Here is a 27,200-nt window from a genome sequence, read left to right as displayed (position 1 = left end):
GTTCTAGACCCTGTCTAGCGTACTTGGGCCTCATTCCTTTGTAATCATAACCTCTACTCTACCACCAATGGCTCTACTCCCAACCTGTGTGTACTGATGGTCCTCTTCCCCACTTAATGCTGTATAATTGTTCAAACCTGGTAAATGCCACTCTTAGGATCATTGGTTACTATCCTCACTCTGTCTTTTATGACCTTGTCTAAATATGATAAGAGTCGGCAAACTTGGAAGGCTTCCATAGCCTTGGCAACTCATGACGACAGCCTAGGGTGGTTACTGGCACCATAAACTAGAGTGTCAATTTGTTGGGTCAACAACAGGAGCCACTGTGCACTTGCTCCTCATGTGGGATCTCTGTCCTTAATGTGCTGTACATTTTGATTTAATGCTATAACTAGTACTCCAACAGTATGTTTCACTTTGTGTTTCTATGTGGGTGCAAACTGTTGAAATCTTTATACTAAATTGATCTTCTGTATATAAAGAGAATTGAAAATGAATCTTGATGCAAATGGAAGGGGAGAGGGAGCGGGAGAGGGGAGGGTTGTGGGTGGGAGGGAAGTTATGGGAGGGGGAAGCCATTGTAATCTATAAGCTGTACACTGGAAATTTATATTCATTAAATAAAATTAAAAAAAGAAAATATACAAAAAAAGAAAATCCCATTCTAACTAATTAGATTTAGTTTCAAATTATAGTTATGTTTGATCAAAACCCTTAATACAAAACTGTCAAATGAATTAAACAAAACCATAAATGCCATGAAATCACAACCACATGTGGTTCAGAGACACAACAGTGTATTAGAAGTAGAAAGAAAACTCATAGGCTCTTGTAGGCCACACTTATGATTGGCAATATAACCTCTCAAAATTTGGCTGATTTCTGCTCTATTTCTAGTCAATTGCACATGAGAGTGTGGGCAGGAGGGAAGGCAAGGTGTGAAGTATCACTACGATCCTGAATCTGTATATAGGAAATGTATGAAATTTATGTACCTTAAATAAAATTTTTAAAAAAGATCAGAGTTGGCCGGCGCCGCGGCTCACTAGGCTAATCCTCTGTCTTGCAGCGCCAGCACACTGGGTTCTAGTCCCGGTCGGGGCACCGATCCTATCCCAGTTGCCCCTCTTCCAGGCCAGCTCTCTGCTGTGGCCAGGGAGTGCAGTGGAGGATGGCCCAAGTGCTTGGGCCCTGCACCCCATGGGAGACCAGGAGAAGCACCTGGCTCCTGCCATCGGATCAGTGCGGTGCGCCGGCCGCAGCGCGCCTACTGCGGCGGCCATTGGAGGATGAACCAATGGCAAAAAGGAAGACCTTTCTCTCTGTCTCTCTCTCTCACTGTCCACTCTGCCTGTCAAAAAAAAAAAAAAAGATCAGAGCTAACATTATCTTCTGGATATGATTCCTAAGCCTGAAGACTCACTTCAAATAAAATTATCATCCCTGTGGATTCTCTATTATTCTTTTCTCATTTCACGATGAAAGTATATGAAATAGGTTGGATCAGAAAGGCCATCTTCTTAATCTGCTATTTCATCTCCTTTCTTTAATTCAATTAAAAGACTATTTGAGAGGCAGAGATGGAGAGAGTATGCTCTTCTACTTATATTCACTCCCCAAATGCCTGCAACTGTTGGCATTGAACTGAGGCTATAGTTGAAAGCTGGGAACTCAATCTAGGTCTCCCATGAGGGTGGCAGGGACCCAGTCACTTAAGCCATCACTATTGTGAGCATTAGCAGGAAGCTGGGAATTCAACTCAGGTACTGTGATATGGATGCAGTTTTCTTAATGCTTGGCAAACACCAATGTCTGCTTCCCTTTTCTGAAAGAAGCACATGAATGCAAAATGTTGACAAAGGGGCTGGTGGTATAATTTCGTCTCCTAAGATTGTCTCTTGAGAGTTAATGAACATATGCAACAACATACTTAGTACTGCCTGTTTATGCCTGTTGTCCCAATTGATTATTAATAGTGCTTCCTTCCACTCACAGATAGAACCCAGTTTAAATTATACACCAATTACTAAGTTTTTTTTTTATAACTGATTCAGCTGAAGTTAGATTTTGACCTGAGTTTATATTTTCTTGTAAGAGCGTTCCTTTTAAAATGCCTAGGAACCTTGAAGTACACTGACATTCTCACCTCCACCAACTAGATTTAGCACAACAGGCTTGACAGTGATGCTGTCCCAAAGTGCCTGAATCTGTCCTTTTTGTTCAACCATTTTTCTTCTCTGTTGTTCAGACTGGACCATTTTTAACGATCTGTCTTTACATTCTTCTGTTGTTTCCATGTTGTTGATAAATATATCCAAATAATTATTTCAGAAATTATCTTTTCAGTGTTAGTAATTATATCTTGCTCTTTGAAGATAATTTGTGTTTTCTTTGATTCCACATATGTTTTCCTTCACATCACTCAGCATAGCCTAACAGCTGCTTTAAAATCCCATTCTATGGCTTCCATCCAGTCATTTCACAGTTGAACTCTGTTGAATTTTCTTTCTCTATGTCTGAGTTTCATATTTGACTGCTGCTTACTGTTATGGTTCATATCCTAGACATGGGGATGTTATATTGTGGAAGACCAGATTCTGATTATTATCACAAAAATATTGTTTGGGTGTTTTGTTCATTATGGCAGGGAATTAATTTGTATAGACTCAAACTGCAAACATCTCTTTAGCAGCAGCTCAAATCTCATTTTAGTTCTTTTACTTTAACTGGATGCTTGCGCTGTGACTCAGAAACCATGGTCGTCTCTCCCATCTCTTCAATTCATTTCCCTACAATTCTCTTCTCTATCACTCTCTCTCCTCCCTCCCCACTCCTCTCTCATTTTCCATCAGTTGTATTTCTGTCAATTCTGTTCTGTGCAAAGACTGTTGGGGTTTTAGTTATCCTTTGTGGCAACAACTAGGGACAGTATTCAGGGTAAAAGCTATAAAATCAGAGATATCATGATGGGAAATTTTCTTCTTCCAAGTGTTGACTCCCCTCCATAATATTCCTGCTTTTATTCATCCTCAAAGGATTATCTTTTCTGGTAATTTTTATCTTTTTTGGTGAATTTTTTCATATTTTTATATTTCTACCTACCTGCCTTCCTTCCTTAGTAACATCTTCACTAGCACATCAATTTATAAAATATTTTCAACATCACAGAAAGTCATCTATGAGTTGATGCATGGGCAACGGGTTATAGTCCAAGTTGCTGCTCTTCTAGTCTAGCTCTCTGCTGTGGCCCCAGAGGGTAGTGGAGGATGGCCCAAGTGCTTAGGCCCCTGCACCCACATGGGAGACCAGGAAGAGGCACCTGGCTCCTGGCTTCAGATCAGTGCAGCGCCAGCCATGGCGGCCATTTGGGGAGTGAACCAACAGAGGGAAGATCTTTCTTTCACTCTCTCTCTCTCACACATACTGTCTGTAACTCAACCTGTCAAATAAAAAATAAAAAATAAAAAAAATCAAGGAAATGGCAGAGAGAGCACACCAAAGGCAGCAAGAAACATGGAATAGTATGAACGTGGGGGAAACAAGGGTGCTGCTATCGAATGATAATGAAATTCAAGAGGCTGATGTCTATCACAAGTTCCAAAGTTAATAACCTTGTTTCCATTTAATGAGGTAATTTTAATCTTCAGAAATTAATAAGAAGGTGATATATGCAAAATGATATAGGAAAAGTGGGGAAACTAAGCGATGGCTTTCTTATAATAGTGTAAATTAAGAGTAAACCCGGGGGTCAACGCTGTGGCTCAGCGGGTTAAAGCCTTGGTCTGAGGCGCCGGTACGCCATGTGGGCACTGGTTTTAGCTCCGGCTGCTCCTCTTCTGATCAAGTTATCTGCTATGACCTGGGATAGCAGTGGAAGATGGCCCAAGTCCTTGGGCCCCTGCACCTATGTAGGAGACCCATGGGAGGCTCATGGCTCCTGGCTTTAGATAGGTGCAGCTCCGGTCTTTGCGGCCATCTGGGAAGTGGACCAGTGGATGGAAGAACTCTCTCTGCCTCTACTTCTCTCTCTGTAACTCTGTCTTTCAAATAAATAAAATAAATCTTTTTTAAAAAAGAAGGGTAAACACAACAGACAGCAAAACTTTTGAAGGCTCAACATTTTTGAGTCTGGCATTTAATCGATTAAAAATCATGGTCCTTTCAGAAAAGCATTTCAGTTGTTATTCCGCAAATGTCTGCTGCATGCCTTTTGAGTTCTTTGGTATTTTGGGGGACAGAAAGGGTTTTCTCATCTTTGATCAGTCTGGCTCCCACAATCTCCCTGTCTATGTCTGTTGCCATATTTATCTTTTAAAGATAAAAGAGCTGAGGTACAAGTAATATGGAGGAAATGTTTATAAAATGAATTATTTATCACAGAAGCTCTCTTATGTATATTTGGTGGTTCCTGCATATGCACTAAAGTTTTATAAATAACTGCATTCTACTACTTTCAATAGTTTAGAGAATCTTTTATTTGGGAAAAATGCCAACACATCCTATGGCTTCTATTGCACAGTGTTTTGCAGAAGATAGATTCTCAGTTGTATGGGAAAAGCCATCTATTTCTCTCTGTATTCACTTTCAACAGTTCTGTGGCAAGATGTATGGTGTTTTCCTCCCACACCAGCCGGGTGCCCTCCAATTCAGATCAGTTCTGACTCTACCGGAACATAGTTCAGACCCCACAGGTTGAAGGCTCAAGCCCACAGGACTGTTTCTGACTTCAGATGACAGTCATAAGCAGTAGTTCCCTGGATTACTCACAATTTCTGTCCAACACGGCTATAAATCTGAGGTTCTCATGACCTCTTCTTCAAGTGTGATCATTTGCTAGAATGGCTTACAGAACTCAAAGAAACACAATATTTGCTGGTTTATTATAAAGGATGCCACAAAGGATACAGATATTCCGATGAAGCGTTAGCCTTCAGTCTAGAAAGTCCTCAGTACAGGGATTGGGGTGCACTTGCATTTTAAAAATGTGGATGTGCCCACCAACTCAGAAGGTCTCCCAACTCCATCTTTTAAGGATTTCTTTTAAAAATTGATTTATTTTAAATGTAGACAGAGAGAGACAGCTCCCATCTGCTGATTCACTCTCCAGCTGCCTACAATAGCCAGGATGAGGCCTGGCTGAAGCTGGGAGCTAGGAATTCAGTTCATGACTCTCATATGGACAGCAAGAACCCAATGACTGAGTCACCACTGCTGCCTCCCAAAGTTCACATTAGCAAGAAAATAGAATCCGGAATAAGAGCTGGTACCAAACTCAGGCACTCCAATGTGGAACACGCAGGCATCATAATCACTACGGGTTCTTTATGAAGCCTTCATCACAAGGGCATGCTGGGTCATTAATCCATCTGTGGCTCCTCGTCTCTCCCTCCCTCCTTCCAAACTTGTCATCATGGATTGTTCTTTCTGTTAATGGGAATCTATCTAGAAGCTCACCATGGATCAGCTCATTAGAACAAAATATGCTCATACCTTCAAGGGAATTCTTAGGGATTTGGGAACATTCTGTCAGTGATGAGATTGAAGTTCAGAGAGGAAGTTCTTATCATCTCACAATATCACATCAGCAAGTCTGTTTGGAATTTACATAGTTTTCAATGTTGGTTTTGTTTATGAAAATATTATTTTAATATATTTCACAACAACAGTTCTCTCAAAGAGTACTAAATCTTTGAATCCCAGCATTAGCTCCTAGAGATTAGAAGATATTTCTTAGAAAATATATTTAAAGACTTATATTATTACTTTATTATGTTAAAGTGGAGCATTTACAATATAGATTTGTTGGCAGGATAAGATATTGCAAAAATGTCATAAATAGTATATATTCTCATGAATATCTCATAGATTTTTATAACTGATGCTTAAATCAGTGAAACACTTCTAAACATCTTCGCATTTAAATAGTTGTGCTCAGAGAATTTTAACAATATCCAAGATTATTTTTTAAGTAGACACTCAGACTTTTTTTTTAACTGTTATTTAATGAATATAAATTTCCAAAGTACAGCTTATGGGTTACAATCGCTTCCCCCTCCCATAACTTCCCTCCTACCCGCAAGCCTCCCCCTTCCCGCTCCCTTTCCCCTTCCATTCACATAAAGATTCATTTTCAATTCTCTTTATATACAGAAGATCAGTTTAGTACATATTAGGTAAAGATTTCAACAGTTTGCCCATATAGCAACACAAAGTGAAAAAACTACCATTGGAGTACTAATTATAGCATTAAATAACAATGTACAGCACATTAAAGACAGAGATACTACATAATAGTTTTTTTAAAAAAATTAATTAATTTTCTATGCCATTTCCAATTTAACACCAGGTTGTTTTTTTCATTTCCAATTCTCTTTATATACAGAAGATCAATTCAGTATATAATTAGTGAAGACCTCATCAGTTTGTACCCACACAGAAACACAAAGTGTAAAAATACTGTTTCAGTACTAGTTATAGCATCACTTCACATTAGACAACACATTAAGGACAGATCCCACATGGGGTGTAAGTATACAGTGACTTCTGTTGCTGACTTAACAATTTGACACTCCTGTTCATGGCGTCAGTAATCTCCCTAAGCTCTAGTCATGAGTTGCCATGGCTATGGAAGCCTTTAGAGTTCGCTGACTTTGATCTTACTCTGATAGGGTCATAGTCAAAGTGGAAGTTCTCTCCTCCCTTCAGAGAAAGGTACCTCCTTCTTTGATGGCCCCGTTTTTTCCACTGGGATCTCACTCACAGAGATCTTTCATTTAGGTCTTTTTTTTTCCCATGATATCTTGGCTTTCCATGCCTCCAATACTCTCATGGGCTCTTCAGCCAGATCCGAATGCCTTGAGGGTTGATTCTGAGGCCAGGGTGTTGCTTAGGACATCTGCCATTCTATGAGTCTGCTGTGTATCCCGCTTCCCATGTTGGATCCTTCTCTCCCTTTTTGATTCTATCAATTAGTATTAGCAGACACTTGTCTTGTTTGTGTGATCCCTTTGACTCTTAGACCTATCAGAGCCATCAATTGTGAGCTGAAATTGATCACTTGGACTAGTGAGATGGCATTGGTACATGCCACCTTGATGGGATTGTGTTGGAATCCCCTGGCACATTTCTAACTCCACCATTTGCGGCAAGTCCGATTGAGCATCTTCCAAATTGTACATCTCCTCCCTCTCTTTTTCCACTCTTAAATTTAACAGAGATCACTTTTCAGTTAAAATTTAAACACCTAAGAATAATTGTGACACTCAGACTTTAAGCTTAGAATGGTGCATTAAGAATATATACAGACCGGCGCCGCGGCTCAATATAGCTAATCCTCCACCTTGCGGCACCGGCACACTGGGTTCTAGTCCCGGTCGGGGTGCCGGATTCTGTCCCAGTTGCCCCTCTTCCAGGCCAGCTCTCTGCTATTGCCAGGGAGTGCAGTGGAGGATGGCCCAAGTCCTTGGGCCCTGCACCCGCATGGAAGACCAGGAGAAGCACCTGGCTCCTGGCTTCGGATCAGCACGATGCACTGGCCACATTTATTTTGTATAATAGTGTGTGTGTGTATGTGGGTGTGTGTGTATGCAGTATGCAAGAACGGGGGAGAAAAGGGATGGAGATAGGATAGGATGGTAGGGAGAGAGAGAAAGAAGATGTATTCCATAATAACAGCAGTATTTTGTTCCATCACATTGAAAAATCTTCCAGTTCTAAGAAACATATTGCATAAAGGAACATGAGTTTATAATTTCCTTTTCTGTAATTGGAAATATGAACAATTTGAATTGCTTTCTTAAGGCCCAGGGAAAGACTCACTTTCATTTTTTTGACATCTAGAATGGCTTTTCTGGAAAGTGGTAAAAACCCATCTCTTAATGATTTGGGCTGCATCATTGCAACTGAAGGCTAAATAAAAGGGTATATTTGCAGCCCATTAACATATTTTTAAGGTTTAAGCTACATGGAAGCATAAAGCCCAGTTTCTAATGTCAGCAATTTTATTATAAATCACATTTAATGTGGGGTTCTAGTTTAAAAATGCCATTATAAAAGGCATTACTTGACTGTCCACTTTCAGGCCAAGGGTGGCCCTGGTGGAATAATAAATTTTAATAAAACTTTCCCTAATTAACAGTTTCTAAACCATGCTGATAATTATCCTGGTTTATAGAGATTACTATGTCATTTTGCTTAAATGAGTCCTGGGCATAACCCCTGGTCATAGTACATTTTCTGTTGCTAGAACAGAGCGCCTGAGACTGTATAATCATTAAAAAAAAGAGGTGTATCTTGGCTCCTGGTTCTGGAGGCTGGGAAGGCAACACTGGGCAGTCACAGCTGGTGAGGTACTCAGCTGATTGAGCTCAAGACAGAAAGAGAAAGGACAAGTAGGGGTGTGCAGGAAAAGACAGACAGAAGGGATGGGTTTGCTTTATATCAACCTGCTCTAGCTGTAACTAGATTGTGTTCTTGGCTCCTGGCTTTGGCCTTAGCCTGCCCTGGTTATTGTGGCATTTGCAGAGTGAACTAGCCAATGGGGAAACAAAATCTCCTCACTAGTCTCTATCTCTCTGCCTCTCAAATAAAAAGAAAAATAATAAACTTTTAAAATTACAAAACAGGGTGATAAACTGCGTATTAACCATATGACAAAGGTGTTCATTCTCACTTCCTTATCAGAGAAATGCAAATTAAAACCATGAGATACTATACCTAACCACCAATCTGTGTAAAATTGAAAGAATGACCTTACTGAGCACTGGTAAGGATTGGAGCCATGGCAGCTGGCCTACACTTCTGAAAGGAGTGTCCCTATTTTTCAGGTAGAGCACTCTGGAGATATATTTATTATTTACTGCTTTATTTTAAGATATTCATATTTTATATTTTAGCGGTTTCTTTTTTTTTCATGGCTCTGGCGGGGGGAGTGTTAAATGACTTATTGATCACACAGAGATTTACACCTGGTGCTCTCTGATAGTAGGATCTGGCAGTGGGTGGCTGGTCCATTGCACCACTCCCTCAGACCGCCCCCCCTCCCACCCTGTGCAGCCTCCGCAGGGGCTGAGGAGTGCCAAGTTCAAAGCCTTGTGCTTCTTGAGCAACCTCTTGATCTTCTTGTCGTCGGAGGTGGGATCCAGGGGCTGGTTTTACTGGTTGTCATCCTCAGCGTCCGAGCCGCCTGCCTTCAGCTTCTTGGCGTCTGAGTCCTGCTGCTGCTTGGCTGACGCCATCTTGGCTGCATGCCGCTTGTGCCATTTGGTCCAGCAGTTCTGGAATCAGACCTTAACCTGGCTGTCGGTCATGCCCAGCGAGTAGGTGAGCTGCACGCGCTGTGAGCCTGCCAGGTACTTGGTCTGCTCCAAGGTCTTCTCCAGGGCGAAGATCTGCTGTCCAGAGAAGGTCGGCCGTGAGTGCTTCTTCTCCCCATCCTTTTCCAGGCCCGCACTGTTGATGGGCCCTCAGCAGGTCTCAATACCTACAGTCAGTGTTGGCTGCGTCACCTACCATGGGAACCGTGTCTTGACATAGACTCACACCAAAGGCATATTTGCACCCACCCCACAGGGTCTCTGTGAGGAAAGAAAGTTCACTACATACATCCTCAGCACACAAGGGCACCACAGAGGCCTCAACCAGCATTGGCATCAGCAGTTTATTTAACTGATATTTTTCATATTAGTAATGTGACAGAAACAATAAAGTCAAGCGAACACCAGGAGGCAAGTTTCTGTTGAGAATGCTTTAAAAAGACAGAACTGGAGATATCCCATATAATGATCAGAAGCTGGGGGCTTCCCCTTGGCACCAGCACCGCTAGAGTCTATGCTCTGCTGAGGTCTGGTCCCAAGTGTGGCTCTAGCTAGGAATCTCCCCTCAGCTTCCTTCTCCCACCTATCCAGAGCTTCTATTCACATATGGCCCAAGTCCAAAAGCACCATAATGGGGCAAATATCTAAATACATACATGCCTTCATTATGTCATTTTCATTAGAATATAGCTTCTAAAACATCCTGTTTTCCATTCCTGGAGACTGAATGGTTGCTACAATATTACAGAGAACTGAGTATAAACTCAGCAGTGTATTATCACTCTGCACTACTGGTGCACTCTTCCTTTTTCTGTCTTTCACACCCTAAATATTTGGCTCTTATCTGTGCATTCTGAAGATCAATGATATTCAAACTTAGGAATCTGAGTCCTGCCTAACATCAAATTTATATCACCCTTAATACCCAATGTAAGTATGGAAAAATACTCACATAATTTATGCAAAGTTTCCAGCATGCTGATCCTTAACACATTTGTGATCACACAGAACGTGATCAGTTATGTCATATGGGTGAATATGAACATGCTGTTTCATAAAAAGTCTTACTCAGAAATCACTGCCTACTCCTGCCTTTAAAGTACCAGCAAATAAACTGATATTTTAATGCAGTGATTGGAGGTCTTCCCTGGGCACCCATGGTCCTCTGGTTAAAACAGTGGCATGTGAAATACTCTGCTCAGCTTGATTCTCTAGCTCAGTGCTACTGACAGTGGGTTGAGGAGAAGAAATATCAGCATTAAGAGGGAACTTGTTAAGGAAGCCAGTTCACGTGCTTAAATAAAGAACTGTAAGATCACAATTCTTTGGGCCAACCTTGAATACCAAATGGTTAAATAACACTTTAAAATTGAGAGGAAATTCTGAGCTTAGGGTTTCTCAGTACAGCTTCCAATAGGGGTTGTACGGTCAGTTTTAAGAAGCACTGTTACAAGTTCTCTGCCCCATGTATCCTGTCTGATAGTCTAGGTGTAAAATAAATGTATATTTTTATTTTCTTATTGACAGTTTACATTTTATGTTTTAATCATGTGCAGCATGATGTTTGATGGAGGACACATGAGGATGCCACCAGGACTCTACCAAACAAGACAGAAAACATTGACATAAACGTTGTGGCGTTGACTTAGTTTTCAGCTGGGGATATTCAAAATTCCTTGAGTAGTTGACAAGGGCTTAGCTAATAGAGCCCATTCAGGCCATTATAGACTAGAGAAACATGTTCACACATGAGCAAGTTTGAATCCCAGTTGTTCCTTTCCTGTTGTCTTCCACATCTCCCTGTAGTGTCTTCTGTTTGTACTGGTCCTAAAGCCAGAGCTTGTCCTGACAACTGTGAGCCTTGTGGGAGATGAGCTCACTGCCTCCTTTTCTCATAACCACATAGAGAGAGCCTCACCGCACATCCATGAGCTCCCTGCAGAGACTGCGCTGGGTGTGTGCTTCTCAGCCCTGTTAGTGCTGGTGAGTGCTCCACAAGAAAGTGGATTACATGGGTGTTTTAGGATGATCCTGTGACATGTGAGGAAAACACTGTTCTCCTTATTTCAGCCTTGAATATTAAAAATTCATTAGTGAAGTCAGAAGATATTTGCAGGCACAATCATTAATTTCATAATCTTATGAAGATACAATTAATATATGCAAGAAGCAACATTTATAATTACATTTCTCTATTTGAACTGGAATTGCATTACTTTTTATTGCACTAATTTTTTTCACATGTTCACTTACTACATGCATAATGTGAAATTGTATTTGTAAAAACACAACCTAATTCAGAATGTTTTACTTCTTTTCTTAATGTAAAAAATTGTTAAGAAATTTTAAGTATTTTGAAACTTGAATTTTTACGTCATAAAACATTTGTATTTTTAAACCTTGAAAGTAATTGAATTTTAGCAGGTCACCACAAATGTCATTTCTCTCTATTATAGTAATTGTTGTTATGCCCAGATAAGTAAATCCACAAGAAGCCATCAGCCACCCGATCACACCGAAATGCAAAAGCAAGGTTTATTTTAAAGTACAAGCCACGACAAGGACCTTGTCTGACCAGCTGATGCAGCAGAGGTCAGAGGAAAAGCCCAGGCCTTTGTTTGGGAGCACTTTTAAAGGAAAAAAACCACAGGGTTACCTCAGCAGGGGCTTACAGTATGGGGCTTTTGGTGATTGGACGGGGCTGTTCTGGGGTGCTCTTGGGAAAGGGAGAGAAATGTGGTACTTTCTGTTTTATTTTTTCCCATCGATATACAGCTAAGTGTTCAGCCTTTTGCTATAGGTTAAATGCTTTCTCTAAAATTCATGTTTAAATTTAATTAAAATTGTAGGAAGTGGTTAGGCTGTGACAGCTCTAACTTCGCAGGTGTGATTAATGCCATTATAAAAAGGCACAGTAGTCCCCTTTACTCTCTTGTTCCTTCACATTTTACTGTGGGATGATGAATGAAGAAGGCACTCATCACATAGTGGTCCCTCAATCTTGGACAGTGAGAAAAATTTCTCTCATTTAAAAATTTATACATTGAGGCTGGCACTGTGGTGTAGTGAGTAAATCCACCACTTGCAGTACCGGCATCCTATATGATTCCCGGGTTGAGTCAAGGCTGCTCCACTCTGATCCAGCTCTCTGCTCTGACCAGGGAAAGCAGTAGAAGATGGTCTAAGTTCTTGGGCCCATGCACCCATGTGGGAGACCTGGAAGAAGCTCCTGGCTCCGGCTTCAGATTGGTCCAGCTCCAGCTGTCGCAGACTTTTGAGAAGTAAACCAGCAAATAGAAGGTCTCTCTCTCTCTCTTTCTCTCTCTGCCTATGCTTCTGTAACTGTCTTACAAATAAATAATTAAATCTCTAAAAATTTATAAATCATATTATGGTAGCATGAAATGAACTAAGGCACTCTAGATTAAAATAAGTAGAGAGGGTATTTATGCTTGTATCTGAGCTAATAGCATGTTAAATAATGGAAATATTTTAACATTGGATCTATCTTAAATAAGACTTGAAGTGACTTGTTTTACGACCTAGGATCCAAGAATTTTTCAATGCATGGGAGACTGTTATCGTGTAGTCTCCTGTGTATCATGAAAGTGAAGACTATGATGTTTTCAACTTGAGATTTGAAATCTGGGCTTTGACATATCCTCCTGAATAGAAGAGAGTTCACAAAAGAAATTTCTGGGATGGAAACTAACTAAAAGAGATAGGTTTTCATTGTGAAGATAGGAATTTAGAAAGCAAGTGTCTGGCAGGCAGAATAATGCCATCTGATGATATGAGATACTGTTTTTGTTTGCTTTTCAGGCATGCATGTGTTCCTTCCCTGGTTAAGATGAGCCCAATGTCTGCTTACATTGCTGTTTATAAATGCATTCTTTATCAAGCTGGTATTGGAATCTCAGCCAACATCTTCCTCTTCCTCTCTCATATCCTCTCAATCCTGCTGGATCACCGGCCTAAGCCCACTGACCTGACCACCTGTCATCTGGCCTTAGCCCACATTGCTTTGCTTACTACTATGCTGTTTTTGCACTCTCCAGACCTATTTGAGTCATTGAATGTAGGGAATGACTTCAAGTGTAAGGCTTTGTTCTACGTAAACAGAGTGATGAAGGGCCTCTCCGTCTGCACCACCTGCCTCATGAGCATCATCCAGGCCATCACCATCAGTCCTACCAGCTCCTGGTTGGCACAGTTTAAATACAAATGCACACATTTCATCTTCTACTTATTTTTCTTCATATGGTTAGTCTGTTTGTCTTTCAGCACTACCACAATCTTCCACACTGTGGCATCTTCCAATGTGACTCAGACCAATCTGATGGCTATCACTAAATACTGCTCATTTTCCCCCATAATGCCTGGCATCATGGGATTGATGTTCACCCTGACAACATCCAGGGACGTCTTCCTTGTGGGAGTCATGCTGCTCTCAAGTGTATACATGGTGATCCTCTTACTTAGGCATCAGAGGAGGTCCCAGCACCTTCACAGCACCAGCCTCTCCCCAAGATCCTCCCCAGAGAAAAGGGCCACCCAGACCATCCTGCTGCTGGTGAGTTTCTTTGTGGTCATGTACTGGGTGGACTTCATCATCTCATCCTCCTCCCTGATACTGTGGACATATGACTCAGTTATCATGGGTGTCCAGTATGTTGTGGTCAATGTCTATGCCACTGTCAGTCCATTGGTGCTTATCGGTTCTGATAAGAGGATACTCAATGTTTTCCATAATGTATCATGGAAAAGGTTTCAGTTTTAACAAGTTGATGACAAAAATGGTTGTCTTTCAGTGTGGCTGTTGTTCAGCAGTTAGGCTACCACTTGGGATACCCACATCCCGTATTGGAGTGCCCGGGTTCAAATTCTGCCTCTCTTTCTGATCCTGCTTATTGTTAGTGCACACTGTAATTGACAACACATGCTTGATCAAGTACTTGGGTTCCTGTCTCCCACATGGGTATGACAGATGGAGATCTAGGATTTTGGCTTTGGGCTGGCATAACCCTGGCTCTGTACATCAGCAATTAAACAGCAAATTTCTGATTACCTATATATCTATCACCTATCTATTTATCTTCTCTCTTCTCCCTGAAATTAAGTAAAATTAAAAGATTTTATGAATGATTGTCTTGCAGTAGCTGTATCTGAGGACATATGAATTATTCTAGTACATCAGGTTCCTATCTGATTAATTCAATTGTACAGAATTATACTATTTTATTTCTAAATGCTTTGAGAACTATTTTGTCCAAAATTTGCATTTCTTTAATTCAACATCCAGCATGATTTAAGATTTCCATATGCTTACTAGCTTCTTGTTTTTTTATTCTGATTTCAGAAAATCAGACAGGGAAACTTTTCTTTCTTCTTGAAGTAAATACTTTACATATATATATCTGACAGCAGTCAAATCTTTCATGACTTACTTTGGAAAATATTTTTATTTTACTTTTAAAATTGAAAATAGGTAAGTATTGGAATCCCCTGGCACATTTCTAACTCCACCATTTGGGGCAAGTCCGATTGAGCATGTCCCAAATTGTACATCTCCTCCCTCTCCTTTTCCACTTTTATATTTAACAGGGATCACTTTTCAGTTAAAATTTAAACATCTAAGAATAATTGTGTGTTAATTACAGAGTTCAACCACTAGTACTAGAACAACAACAACAAATACTAAAAAGGATAAAGTATTACATTGTACATCTAGAGTCAGGACAAGAGCTGATCAGGTGATTGTTTCTTATAGTGTCCATTTCACTTCAACAGGTTTCCCCTTTGGTGCTCAGTTGTCACCAATCAGGGAAAACAAATGATATTTTTCTCTTTGGGACTGGCTTAATTCACTCAGCATGATGTTTTCCAGATTGCTCCATCTTGTTGCAAATGACCGGGTTTCATTTTTTCTTACTGCTGTATAGTATTCTATGGAGTACATGTCCCATAATTTCTTTATCCAGTCTATTGTTGATGGGCATTTGGGTTGATTCCAGGTCTTAGCTATTGTGAATTGGGCTGCAATAAACATGAATGTGCAGATGGCTTTTTTATTAGCCAAATTAATTTCCTTTGGGTAAATTCCAAGGAGTGGGATGGCTGGGTTGTATGGTAGGGTTATGTTCAGGTTTCTGAGGAATCTCCAGACTGACTTCCATAGTGGCTTAACCAGTTTGCATTCCCACCAACAGTGGGTTAGTGTCCCTTTTTCCCCACATCCTCTCCAGCATCTGTTGTTGGTAGATTTCTGAATGTGAGCCATTCTCACCGGGGTGAGGTGAAACCCCATTGTGGTTTTGATTTGCATTTCTCTGATTGCTAGTGATCTTGAACATTTTTTCATGTGTCTGTTGGCCATTTGGATTTCCTCTTTCAAAAAATGTCTATTGAGGTCCTTGGCCCATGTCTTAAGTGGATTGTTTGTTTTGCTGTTGTGGATTTTCTTGATTTCTTTGTAGATTCTGGTTACAATCTCATCAAGGTGGCATGTACCAATGCCATCTCACTAGTCCAAGTGATCAATTTCAGTTCACAATTGATGGCTCTGATAGGTCTAAGAGTCAAAGGGATCACACAAACAAGACAAGTGTCTGCTAATACTAACTGATAGAATCAAAAAGGGAGAGAAGGATCCAACATGGGAAGTGGGATACACAGCAGACTCATAGAATGGCAGATGTCCTAAACAACACTCTGGCCTCAGAATCAGCCCTTAAGGCATTCAGATCTGGCTGAAGAGCCCATGAGAGTATTGGAGGCATGGAAAGCCAAGATACCATGGAAAAGAAAAATAAGAAGAAGACCCAAATGAAAGATCTCTGTGAGTGAGATCCCAGTGGAAAGAACGGGGCCATCAAAGAAGGAGGTACCTTTCTCTGAAGGGAGGAGAGAACTTCCACTTTGACTATGACCCTATCAGAATAAGAGTAATGTCAGCGAACTCTAAAGGCTTCCATAGCCCTGGCAATTCATGACTAGAGCCTAGGGAGATTACTGACGCCATAAACAAGAGTGTCAAGTTGTTAAGTCAGCAACAGGAGTCACTGTGTACTTACATCCCATGTGGGATCTGTCCTTTATGTGTTGTCTAATGTGAAGTGATGCTATAACTAGTACTGAAACAGTATTTTTACACATTGTGTTTCTGTGTGGGTACAAACTGATGAGATCTTTACTAATTATATACTGAATCGATCTTCTGTATATAAAGATAATTGGAAATGAAAAAAAACAACCTGGTGTTAAATTGGAAATGGCATAGAAAATTAATTTTTAAAAAATATTATGTAGGATCTCTGTCTTTAATGTGCTGTACACTCTTATTTAATGCTATAACTAGTACTCCAACAGTATTTTTTTCACTTTGTGTTGCTATATGGGGGCAAACTGTTGAAATTTTACTTAATATATACTAAACTGATCTTCTGTATATAAAGAGAATTGGAAATGAATCTTGATGTGAATGGAAGGGGAGAGGGAGCGGGAAAGGGGAGGGTTGCAGGTGGGAGGGAAGTTATGGGAGGGGGGAAGCCATTGTAACCCATGAGCTGTACTTTGGAAATTTATATTCATTAAATAAAAGTTAAAAAAAGTACAGCTTATGGATTAAAATGCCTTCCACCCTCCCATAACTTCCTTCCCACCCGCAACTACTGTTGCTAGATTTCTGAATGTGAGCCATTCTCACTGGGGTGAGGTGAAACCTCATTGTGGTTGTTTGTTCTGTTGTGGATTTTCTTGATTTCTTTGTAGATTCTGGTTATCAACCCTTTATCTGTAGTATAGTTTGCAAATATTTTTTCCCATTCTGTCGGTTGCCTCTTCACTTTCCTGACTGTTTCTTTTGAAGTACAGAAACTTCTCAATTTGATGCAATCCCAAATGTTAATTTTGGTTTTGACTGCCTGTGCTCCTGTGGTCTTTTCCAAGAAGTCTTTGCCTGTACCTATATCTTGCAGGGTTTCTCCAATGCTCTCTAATAATTTGATGGTTTCGGGTCGTAGATTAAAGTCTTTAATCCACGTTGAGTGAATTTTTGTGTAAGGTGAAAGGTATGGGTCTTGCTTCAAGCTTCTGCACATGGAAATCCAATTTTCCCAGCACCATTTATTGAATAGGCTGTCCTTATTCCAGGGATTAGTTTTGGATCTTTGATCAAATATAAGTTGGCTGTAGATGTTTGGATTGATTTCTGGTGTTTCTATTCTGTTCCATTGGTCTATCCATCTGTTTCTGTACCAGTACCATGCTGTTTTGATGACAACTGCCCTGTAGTATGTCCTGAAATCTGGTATTGTGATGCCTCCGGCTTTGTTTTTGTTGTACAAGATTGCTTTGGCTATTCGAGGTCTTCTGTGTCTCCATATGAATTTCAGCATTATTTTTTCCAGATCTGAGAGGAAGGTCTTCGGGATCTTGATGGGTATTGCATTGAATGTATAAATTGCTTTTGGGAGAATAGACATTTTGATGATATTGATTCTTCCAATCCATGAGCATGGAAGATTTCTCCATTTTTTGGTATCCTCTTCTATTTCTTTCTGTAAGGTTTTGTAGTTTTCATCGTAGAGATCTTTAACGTCCTTGGTTAAGTTTATTCCAAGGTATTTGATTGTTTTTGTAGCTATTGTGAATGGGATAGATCTTAGAAGTTCTTCATCAGCTGTGGCATTGCCTGTGTATGCAAAGGCTGTTGATTTTTGTGGATTGATTTTATATCCTGCTACTTTGCCAAACTCTTCGATGAGTTCCAGTAGTCTCTTAGTAGAGTTCTTTGGGTCCCCTAAATAAAGAATCATATCATCTGCAAAGAGGGATAGTTTGAGTTCTTCCTTACCGATTTGTATCCCTTTAATTTCTTTTTCTTGCCTAATACCTCTGGCCAAAACTTCCAGAACTATATTGAATAGCAGTGGTGAGAGTGGGCATCCCTGTCTGGTACCAGATCTCAGCAGAAATGCTTCCAACTTTTCCCCATTCAATAGGATGTTGGCCGTGGGTTTTTCATATATTGCTTTGATTGTATTGAGGAATGTTCCTTCCATACCCAGTTTGCTTAGAGTTTTCATCATGAAAGGGTGTTGTATTTTATCAAATGCTTTCTCTGCGTCTATTGAGAGAATCATATGGTTTTTCTTCTGCAGTCTGTTAATGTAGTGTATTACGTTGACTGTTTTGCGGATGTTGAACCATCCTTGCATACCAGGGATAAATCCCACTTGGTCTGGGTGGATGATCTTTCTGATGTGTTGTTGCATTCTATTGGCCAGAATTTTATTGAGGATTTTTGCGTCTATGTTCATCAGGGATATTGGTCTGTAATTCTCTTTCAATGCTGCATCTTTCTCCGGCTTAGGAATTAAGGTGATGCTGGCTTCATAGAAAGAATTTGGGAGGATTCCCTCTTTTTCGATTGTTCTGAATAGTTTGAGAAGAATTGGAGTTAGTTCTTCTCTAAATGTCTGGTAGAACTCAGCAGTGAATCCATCTGGTTCTGGGCTTTTCTTTGTTGGGAGGGCCTTTATCACTGTTTCAATTTCTGTGTCAGTTATGGGTCTGTTTAGGTTTTCTATGTCTTCCTGGCTCAATTTAGGTAGGTTGTATGTGTCCAAGAATCTGTCCATTTCTGATAGATTTCCCTGTTTGCTGGCATACAAGTCCTTGTAGTAATTTCTGAGGATTCTTTTTATTTCTGTGGTGTCTGTTGTTATGTTTCCTTTTTCATCTCTGATCCTATTGATTTGGGTCTTTTCTCTTCTTTTTTTTAGTTAGTTGGGCCAATGGGGTGTCAATTTTGTTTATTTTTTCAAAAAACCAGCTCCTCGTTTGGCTGATTTTTTGTAATGTTTTTTTGGATTCAATCCTGTTGATTTCTTCTCTGATTTTAATTATTTCCCTTCTTCTACTGGGTTTGGGTTTGGTTTGCTGCTGATTTTCTAGATCTTTGAGATGACTTGAAAACTCATCTATTTGGTGCCTCTCCAATTTCTTGATGTAGGCACCTATTGATATAAACTTTCCTCTTAACACTGCTTTTGTTGTATCCCATAGGTTTTGGTATGTTGTGCTGTTATCCTCATTTACTTCCAGAAAATTTTTGATTTCTCTTTTAATTTCTTCTATGACCCATTGTTCATTCAGGAGCATGTTGTTCAATCTCCATGTGTTTGAACGTGCTCTGGGGATTCCCGCGTTGCTAATTTCCAATTTCAGTCCTTTGTGTTCTGACAAGTTGCATGGTATGATTCTAATTCTCTTGAATTTGCTGAGACTTGCTTTATGGCCTAGTATGTGGTCAATCCTAGAGAAGGTTCCATGTAGTGCTGAGAAGAATGTAAAGTCCTTAGATGTAGGGTGAAATGTTCTGTAGATATCTGTTAGATCCATTTGGGCTATAGTGTCATTTAAATCTGCTGTCTCCTTGTTGATCATCTGTCCTGTTGATCTGTCTATCTCTGAGAGTGGAGTATTGAAGTCCCCCAGTACTATTGTATTGGGGTCTAAGTCTCCCTTTAAGTCCCTTAACAAGTCTTTTAAATAAGCTGGTGCCCTGTTTAGGTGCATATACATTGATAATCGTTATATCTTCCTGTTGAATGGATGGATCCCTTAATCATTATATAGTGCCCCTCTTTGTCTCTCCTGACAGTTTTTGTGGTAAAGGTTTATGTTGTCCGATATTAAGATGGCTACGCCCGCTCTTTTTTCATTTCTGTTGGCATGGTATATCTTTTTCCAGCCTTTCACTTTCAGTCTGTATGGATCATTGTTGGAAAGATGAGTTTCTTGTAAGCAGCAAAAAGATGGGTTTTGTTCCTTAACCCAGTCAGCCAATCGGTGTCTTTTAACTGGACAGTTCAAGCCATTAACATTCAATGTGAGTATTGAGAAGGAGTAACTTTGCCATGCCATTTGCCAAAGATATTTTCTAATATCTGGTTTGAGATTCCTGTGATCTTTTGCTGTGAGGTTTCCTTCCTTTACCTTCTTTCATATTGGTGACCGTGTTTCTGTATGTAATACATCTTTAAGCATCTTTTGCAGGGCTGGATGAGTGGCGACAAATTCTTTCAATTTCTGTTTGCTGTGAAAGGTCTTTATTTCGCCTTCATTCACAAATGAGAGCTTTGCAGGATATAATATTCTGGGCTGGCAGTTTTTCTCTCTTAGTACCTGGGCTATATCTCGCCATTCTCTCCTGGCTTGTAGGGTTTCTGATGAGAAGTCAGCTGTAAGTCTAATTGGAGATCCTCTGAGAGTAATCTGGCGTTTCTCTCTTGCACATTTTAGGATCTTTTCTTTGTGTTTCACTGTGGTGAGTTTGATTATGACGTGTCGTGGTGAGGATCTCTTTTGATCATGTTTATTAGGGGTTCTATGAGCTTCCTGTACTAGGATGTCTCTGTCCTGCTCCAAACCTGGGAAATTTTCTGCTAGTATCTCACTAAAAAGGCCTTCTAATCCTTTCTCCCTCCCCATGCCTTCAGGAACTCCTAGAACCCGAATGTTGGGTTTTTTAATAGTATCCTGTAGATTCCTGACAGTATTTTTTAGATTTCTGATTTCTTCTTCTTTTCTTTGATTTGACTGTTTCCTTTCCTGTTCTCTGTCTTCTAATTCCGATATTCTCTCTTCTGCTTCACCCATTCTGTTTTTAAGGCTCTCTAATGTGTTTGTCATTTGATCTATTGAGTTCTTCATTTCATTGTGGTTTTTTGTCACTATCTCAGTTTCCTGTTCTACTAGTTGTTTCATTTCATTTTGATTCCTCCTTAATATTTCATTTTCACGGGAGAGATTTTCTATCTTATCCATTAAGGATTTCTGTAGTTCATGAATTTGTTTTTGAGAACTTCTTAATGTTCTTATCAATTTTTTGAGATCTGCTTCTTGCATTCCCTCTATCTCTTCATCTTCATAATCTTGCATTGGCGTGCCTTGTTCACTTGGGGGCGTCATAGTGTCTTCCTTGCTCTTGTTACCTCGGCTTCTATGTTTGTTGTTTGGCATGTTGGAGATAATTTATGGTGTTTTTTTTTTTTTTGCTGTGGTGTTTTTTTTCTCGTTATACTATTCCTCTAAGTGAGCTGTCTGCTTTGTTGGAGCCTTAGGGGCTGTGCTGGGTGTGGCCAGAGAGCTATGCTTCAGGTAAACTCTTCAGGTTTAAGGCTGTGCAAATAGCGTCCCAGATTGCTCACTCTCTTGCTCCTTGCTGGCTCGCTTTCTCTCTTTTTTTTTTTTTTGACTCAGTTGGGAGTGGAGTTGAGGGTAGTTGAAATGTGGCCTCTGTGAGTATTCATTTGATCTACCCCTGGGACCACACACAGAGTTTATGCAGCCCTCAATGTGTTCTCCAGTTTCGCTAAAGTTACTGAGTTTGGCTGCGCTTTACATATGTAAAATCACGGTGCTCTTTGTTTTGCTTGGTGAGTGAAGGGAGAGGCCTCTGTCCCCCCCCCCCCCCACAGTGTCTCGGGTTTCTGAGGTCTTTGTCTTACCCTCCTCGGTTCCCGCGCTGGCGAGAATCTGTGGCTCTGGCTCCTCTCCCGCCGCTCGGCTCGTCTTGGTTGGTTTTCCACGCGGTGGGCTCCCTGTAGTCCTCTGTGTCTCATCCAGAAGATCCGGAAGCGTTTCCTCTGCAGTTTTTTTCTTGAGTCTTTTCCTGAGGCTACAGTAATTCCACTTTTATGAAACTTTATTCTCCCAAACTAAGGCCCACGTCCTCACTATCCGCCATCTTGGCTCCGCCCTCCCCATAAGCTGTACTTTGAAAATTTATATTCATTAAATAAAAGTTTAATAAATGACAAAAAATAAGATAGGTAAGTATTAAAATGAAAAAAAGTAACGTGGATATCCATTTCTCCCAGCAATGATAATTTTTCATATCTCCCTTTTTGGATTATACAGGGACTGTGTAGATTGTTCTGACACTTTTTTTAGGCCATCTTTCTTTCATTTTTTTTTCCACAGGCAGGGTGGACAGTGAGAGAGAGAGAGAGACAGAGAGAAAGGTTTTCCTTTTCCGTTGGTTCACCCCCCAAGTGACTGCTATGGCCGGCACACTGCGCCGATCCAAAGCTAGGAGCCAGGTAATTCTTCTGGTCTCCCATGCAGGTGCAGGGCCCAAGCACTTGGGCCATCCTCCACTGCACTCCCGGGCCACAGCAGAGAGCTGGAATGGAAGAATCTGGCACCCCAACTGGGACTAGAACCCGGAGTGCCAGCACCGCAGGCAGAGGATTAGCCTATGAGCCACAGCGCCGCCCTAGGCCATATTTCTTTTTCTCTATTCTCCAATTTTATTTCTACTTGGTCATGCAGTTTCACATTTATTTCTGTTTGAATGCTTCTATTTATTTAACTCTTTTTTAATACAATGAAATGCTGAAATCAATGTGTCATGTCTGATTGTTTGGTATTTGGTATTTATAAATTATTTCACTGGGATAATATATTTCATAATTGTATACATTATCTAAATCTAAATATACAAGTAAATTTGTTTTACTCATTCTCATTCTAGTTGTCACATAACTAAATTTATATATTCTACAGCAGTGTCACCCTGTGATATAATTTGGCAGCTCAATCTTCCAGTTCATCACTCTCATCATCTGAGCTTAATGTCTAAATTCTGTTTTATATTTTCTTACTTTATTACATTTTTTCAAATGTGTACATTTCATTTGGTTCTTTTCTAAATATGGCTAATCAAATTTGTTGTTCCTCATCTTATTATTTCTCATTCTCATACTAGTTCTTTTTTTCATTTTCTGTTTAATTAATTAAATATATGAAACGTAATTCTGATATATAGTTTCTGAGAACCTTCATTCTTGTGACTTATTTCTGTGTATACTCCATTACTTTCAATTTGGTTCTCATATTTGGTATGCTTTGATCCTTGGAAAGTCTCCAGTTTTTTTGTTTGTTTGTTTGTTTTTTGTTTTTTATTTTTGACAGGCAGAGTGGACAGTGAGAGAGAGAGACAGAGAGAAAGGTCTTCCTTTTTGCCGTTGGTTCACCCTCCAATGGCCGCCATGGTAGGTGCTTCTCCTGGTCTCCCATGGGGTGCAGGGCCCAAGGACTTGGGCCATCCTCCACTGCACTCCCTGGCCACAGCAGAGAGCTGGCCTGGAAGAGGGGCAACCGGGACAGGATCGGTGCCCCGACCGGGACTAGAACCCGGTGTGCCGGCGCCGCAAGGAGGAGGATTAGCCTAGTGAGCCTCGGCGCCGGCCGCGTTTTCATAATTCCTTGTTTACTCCAGTTAGCCAGAGGGAAAGTTAAGTGTTCAGCCAGTGTCACCAGGATAGCACTTGTCTCTCAGTTTGATTTTTCCTCTGTCTTTCTGTTGATTTCTGTTTGATCTTGGGAAATTTTTCAATTTTCCTTTTGACTCTCTTGGACAATTTAAGGATGTTTGCAACTTCCTGAGTCCATTTAGTTATTATATTAGAAATTTTGGGGGAACTTGTGACATATATTTTATCACATGAATGTATACCCCAAATGCACAGGAATATAGAGTTTTACATAAATTGTTTGTGGCAGACAAAAGAGTCCAAAAAGAAATATCAGGTTCCTCATTTTGGAACCTTTCATGAAAGAATAATATACAAATACATAAATAATTATTCTAGATTTGCCTTATTTTTAATGTTTTATAGGTAATTTTATGTTTTCTACAAATTTATGGAAATCAAAATCTTTACAACAATGATTAATATGAGAATATAGTCATTTAGTAATAATTAATATTTTTGTCATAAAAAGATAATTTTTAGAAGTTACTAGCTGAGTAAGTTACCTGAATTCATGTTTTCATGTAATTATCATAATTCCTACTTACCACTTTTCTGATTCCTCAAAAATAATTTGGATGTTTCATTTGATACAACCATTAAATAAAATGTTTGATAACATTTTAATTGGTAGTTTTACCTGTCATTTCACAGTTGATAGAGTATAGGATTTGTAGATTAATATTTTCATAACATTATTGGATCCTAAAATATTAAAATTTTCAAAATTTCTTCCTACTATTTGTAAATGGAATTCATTTTCTTTACTCGCTAAAATGTTATCTACGTTCATATGTTACTAACCTGCCAATTTTTCTAATAAAGTTAATTAATGCTCATTATGTTTATTCGTATTATATACCAAAAATTGATTTGATAGTTTTGATGATGTTTATTAGAATTTTAAATTTACTACTTCTTCTTTTCAATGAATCTCTCTATATTTTTAAAATGTTGCTAACATTTCCTAAGCTGATTTATTATTTAGTTGAATGGAAGAGTGACTGAGGCAATGATAGAGAGGAAGGAGGGGGAAGAGAGGGAGGGAGTAAGGGAGAGAGCAAGAACGAGAGCAAGAGAGAGAGAGAGAGAGAGAGATTCCATCCCCTCATCTCCTGATTCATTCTTCAAGTGCCCACAACAGCTTGGGTTGGGCCAGGCTTTAGTCAGAGCCAGTATTGGCTATGCATTCAAATGATATTATATATGTGAAAAATTAGTAATAAGAACTCTGATTCATCAAATTATCATATGTTTATACTGTTCTTCATTTATAATTTTATATTTTGTATATTTTATATTTTGATTCAAGTTTCATTATATAAATTTTGACTCAAAAGAGAATATAAACTATCTATCATCTTGATAAACCCCAAGGTCAAAGGGCAGAATTTATCAGTTTACATTATGTAAGATCTTGCATTTGTCTCATAAGTCAGGGGAAGCACGTAGAGCAATGGTTTTCTCCTTCCTACATCAGAGTAAACTGAAACAGTGTGTTAATAGATTCCTCAATGCCTCCGTCTTTCACTTTATTTTTGCTACATCAACTTCCATGAAAACTAAGAATTAGGAATACTACAAATTAAGAAAAAGTCAATAACGACAAAAATTATCAAACTTGACTAAAGAACAAATATATTGACTCATCTATATTATGAGATGTTAATTCATTAAAATCTTCATGGAAAATAATATGAATTTGCAAATATGAGGGGTATTCAAAAGATCATGGAAAATGCATATTCAGAAAAACCTAGCCTTTAATTTGAGAGCCTTTGCAGCAGAATGAACTTATTTTTTATTAATTTTCCATGGATATTTGGTCTACTCTTTTACACAGCTTGCTTAACATGTGAAAAACAATGAACATATCGTTAATGGAAATTAACATGTGATCATGTTAAGCATCTGGCTAGGCCCACCACCATTTGTGACTAAAACCATAAACAAAAAATTAAAGATAACTTACATAAGTTGATAAAGCGCACCTGTGTGGGGCTCAGTGGTTAATGTACTTGTTACGAATCCCAGATCCCATATCACAGTGCCTGGGCCCAATTTCTGGTTCTATCTCCTGTCTCCTCCCTGCCAACAGAGGCTCTGAGTAGCAGTGGTGATGGCTCAGATAGTTGAGTTCCTGCCACCCATTCATGAGATCTGGATTGAGTTCTCAGCTCCTAACTCCTGTTCTGACCTTACTCTGGCTGTTAAATGCCATGTAAACCAGCATTTAGAAGATAGCTCTGTGTGTAACTCTGCCTTTCTCCATGTCTTTCTATCTCTTTTTGTGCTACTCTGCTTCACAAATGTATAAACAAATATTTCTAAAGAGCACCTATAGGAAACCTACAGCAAACTCCATATTTAATGTAAATAGCGAAAGACTAAATATTTCCTCAGATGATTCAGCAAAAGTTGAAAATATTTTTGTGTGTACTTTTTAAAATTTCACACTGGAAGCTTTTGGTAAAAAAAAAAGCTTGTGATAAAAGTGAGGAAAAGGACTTGGGACTACAAACCAAAGAGTTAAACTTGATTTTTATGTAAATTACATAATCCTATAAAAGAACTACTAAAGAATTCACAAAAAATCCACTTGAATTAATAAATTCAGTAATGTTGCAATGTATGATACCAATATATATCAATCAATTATATTTCTATAATCTAGTAATGAACATTCTGGAGCAGTACTTAAGAATGTGATACCATCCTGAGGTAGGCATATTATAGGAGATTAAGTTGCTTCTTAGGATTCCTACATCTCATGCTGAAGTATGTGAAATTAAGTGCTGCCATGCTTCTGGTGGAGGTTCCAGCTAATGTGCCTAGGAGGCAGGATATAATGATCCAAGTATTTTGGTTCCTGTCAACCATATGGGAGACACAGGTGGACTTTCAACTATTGACATTGGCCTGGCCCATCTCCAAATATTGTGAGTAACTAGGGAGAACACCAGAAGCTGGGAGGTTTCTTTCTCTTTTTCTCTTTCTCCTCCTGCTCATTCTCCTCCTCTTCCTCTTCCTAATGTTTTCAGTCTACCTTTCAAATAAATAAATAAATCTCTTTTTAAAAAGAATATGATAGCATCCAAAATAGCAACAAAAAGGAATATATATCTCAGGAAGAATTTTTTTAAAAAGTTATGCCAATTTCATACCACATAAAATACCAGAAATTTGAATTTAGTACTGATTTGAATTGACATGTTGCACAAACATACACAAATTTTCAATAACTGTGTAAAATATTCTCAACATAATTGGTGATTTGAAAACAGTAAATAAAGCAATAAAACAATAAATACAAATTCAAAAAATAACACTTCACATGCTATACAATAATTGTAAACGACAGTGAAAAACAATTCAAGGGTATGGAGAATATGGAATCAGTAAATGTTGCTGATAGGGTGTAATAAATTAGTGCTGCCACTCTAAAAGCAACCTGGCATGTTTTCAAAATGTCATAATAGAATTATCACATGGAGAGGCTGGCATTTGGTACAGCAGTTAAGGTGCTAATTTGAGACACTTATACCCCATATTGGAGTAC

General features: G+C 39.3%; 1 protein-coding gene across 1 annotated transcript; it reads left to right on the top strand.

Annotated features, from left to right (window-relative positions):
- Positions 1-13,167: 13,167 nt before the first annotated feature.
- LOC133750483 (vomeronasal type-1 receptor 90-like) lies at positions 13,168-14,097 on the top strand. Its single transcript, XM_062180081.1, has one exon. It carries the CDS (start codon positions 13,168-13,170, stop codon positions 14,095-14,097), a length of 930 nt encoding a protein of 309 aa, XP_062036065.1.
- Positions 14,098-27,200: the final 13,103 nt, after the last annotated feature.

The sequence above is a fragment of the Lepus europaeus genome, chromosome 21, assembly GCF_033115175.1.
Source record: "Lepus europaeus isolate LE1 chromosome 21, mLepTim1.pri, whole genome shotgun sequence".
In the NCBI taxonomy this organism is placed as follows: Eukaryota; Metazoa; Chordata; class Mammalia; order Lagomorpha; family Leporidae; genus Lepus; species Lepus europaeus.
Note: the sequence above shows the minus strand (reverse complement) of the source record. Positions and strands in the feature narration are given on the sequence as shown.

Coding starts and splice junctions, on each gene's coding strand:
- LOC133750483 (XM_062180081.1), top strand. CDS start 13,168: ATGAGCCCAATGTCTGCTTACATTGCTGTTTATAAATGCATTCTTTAT.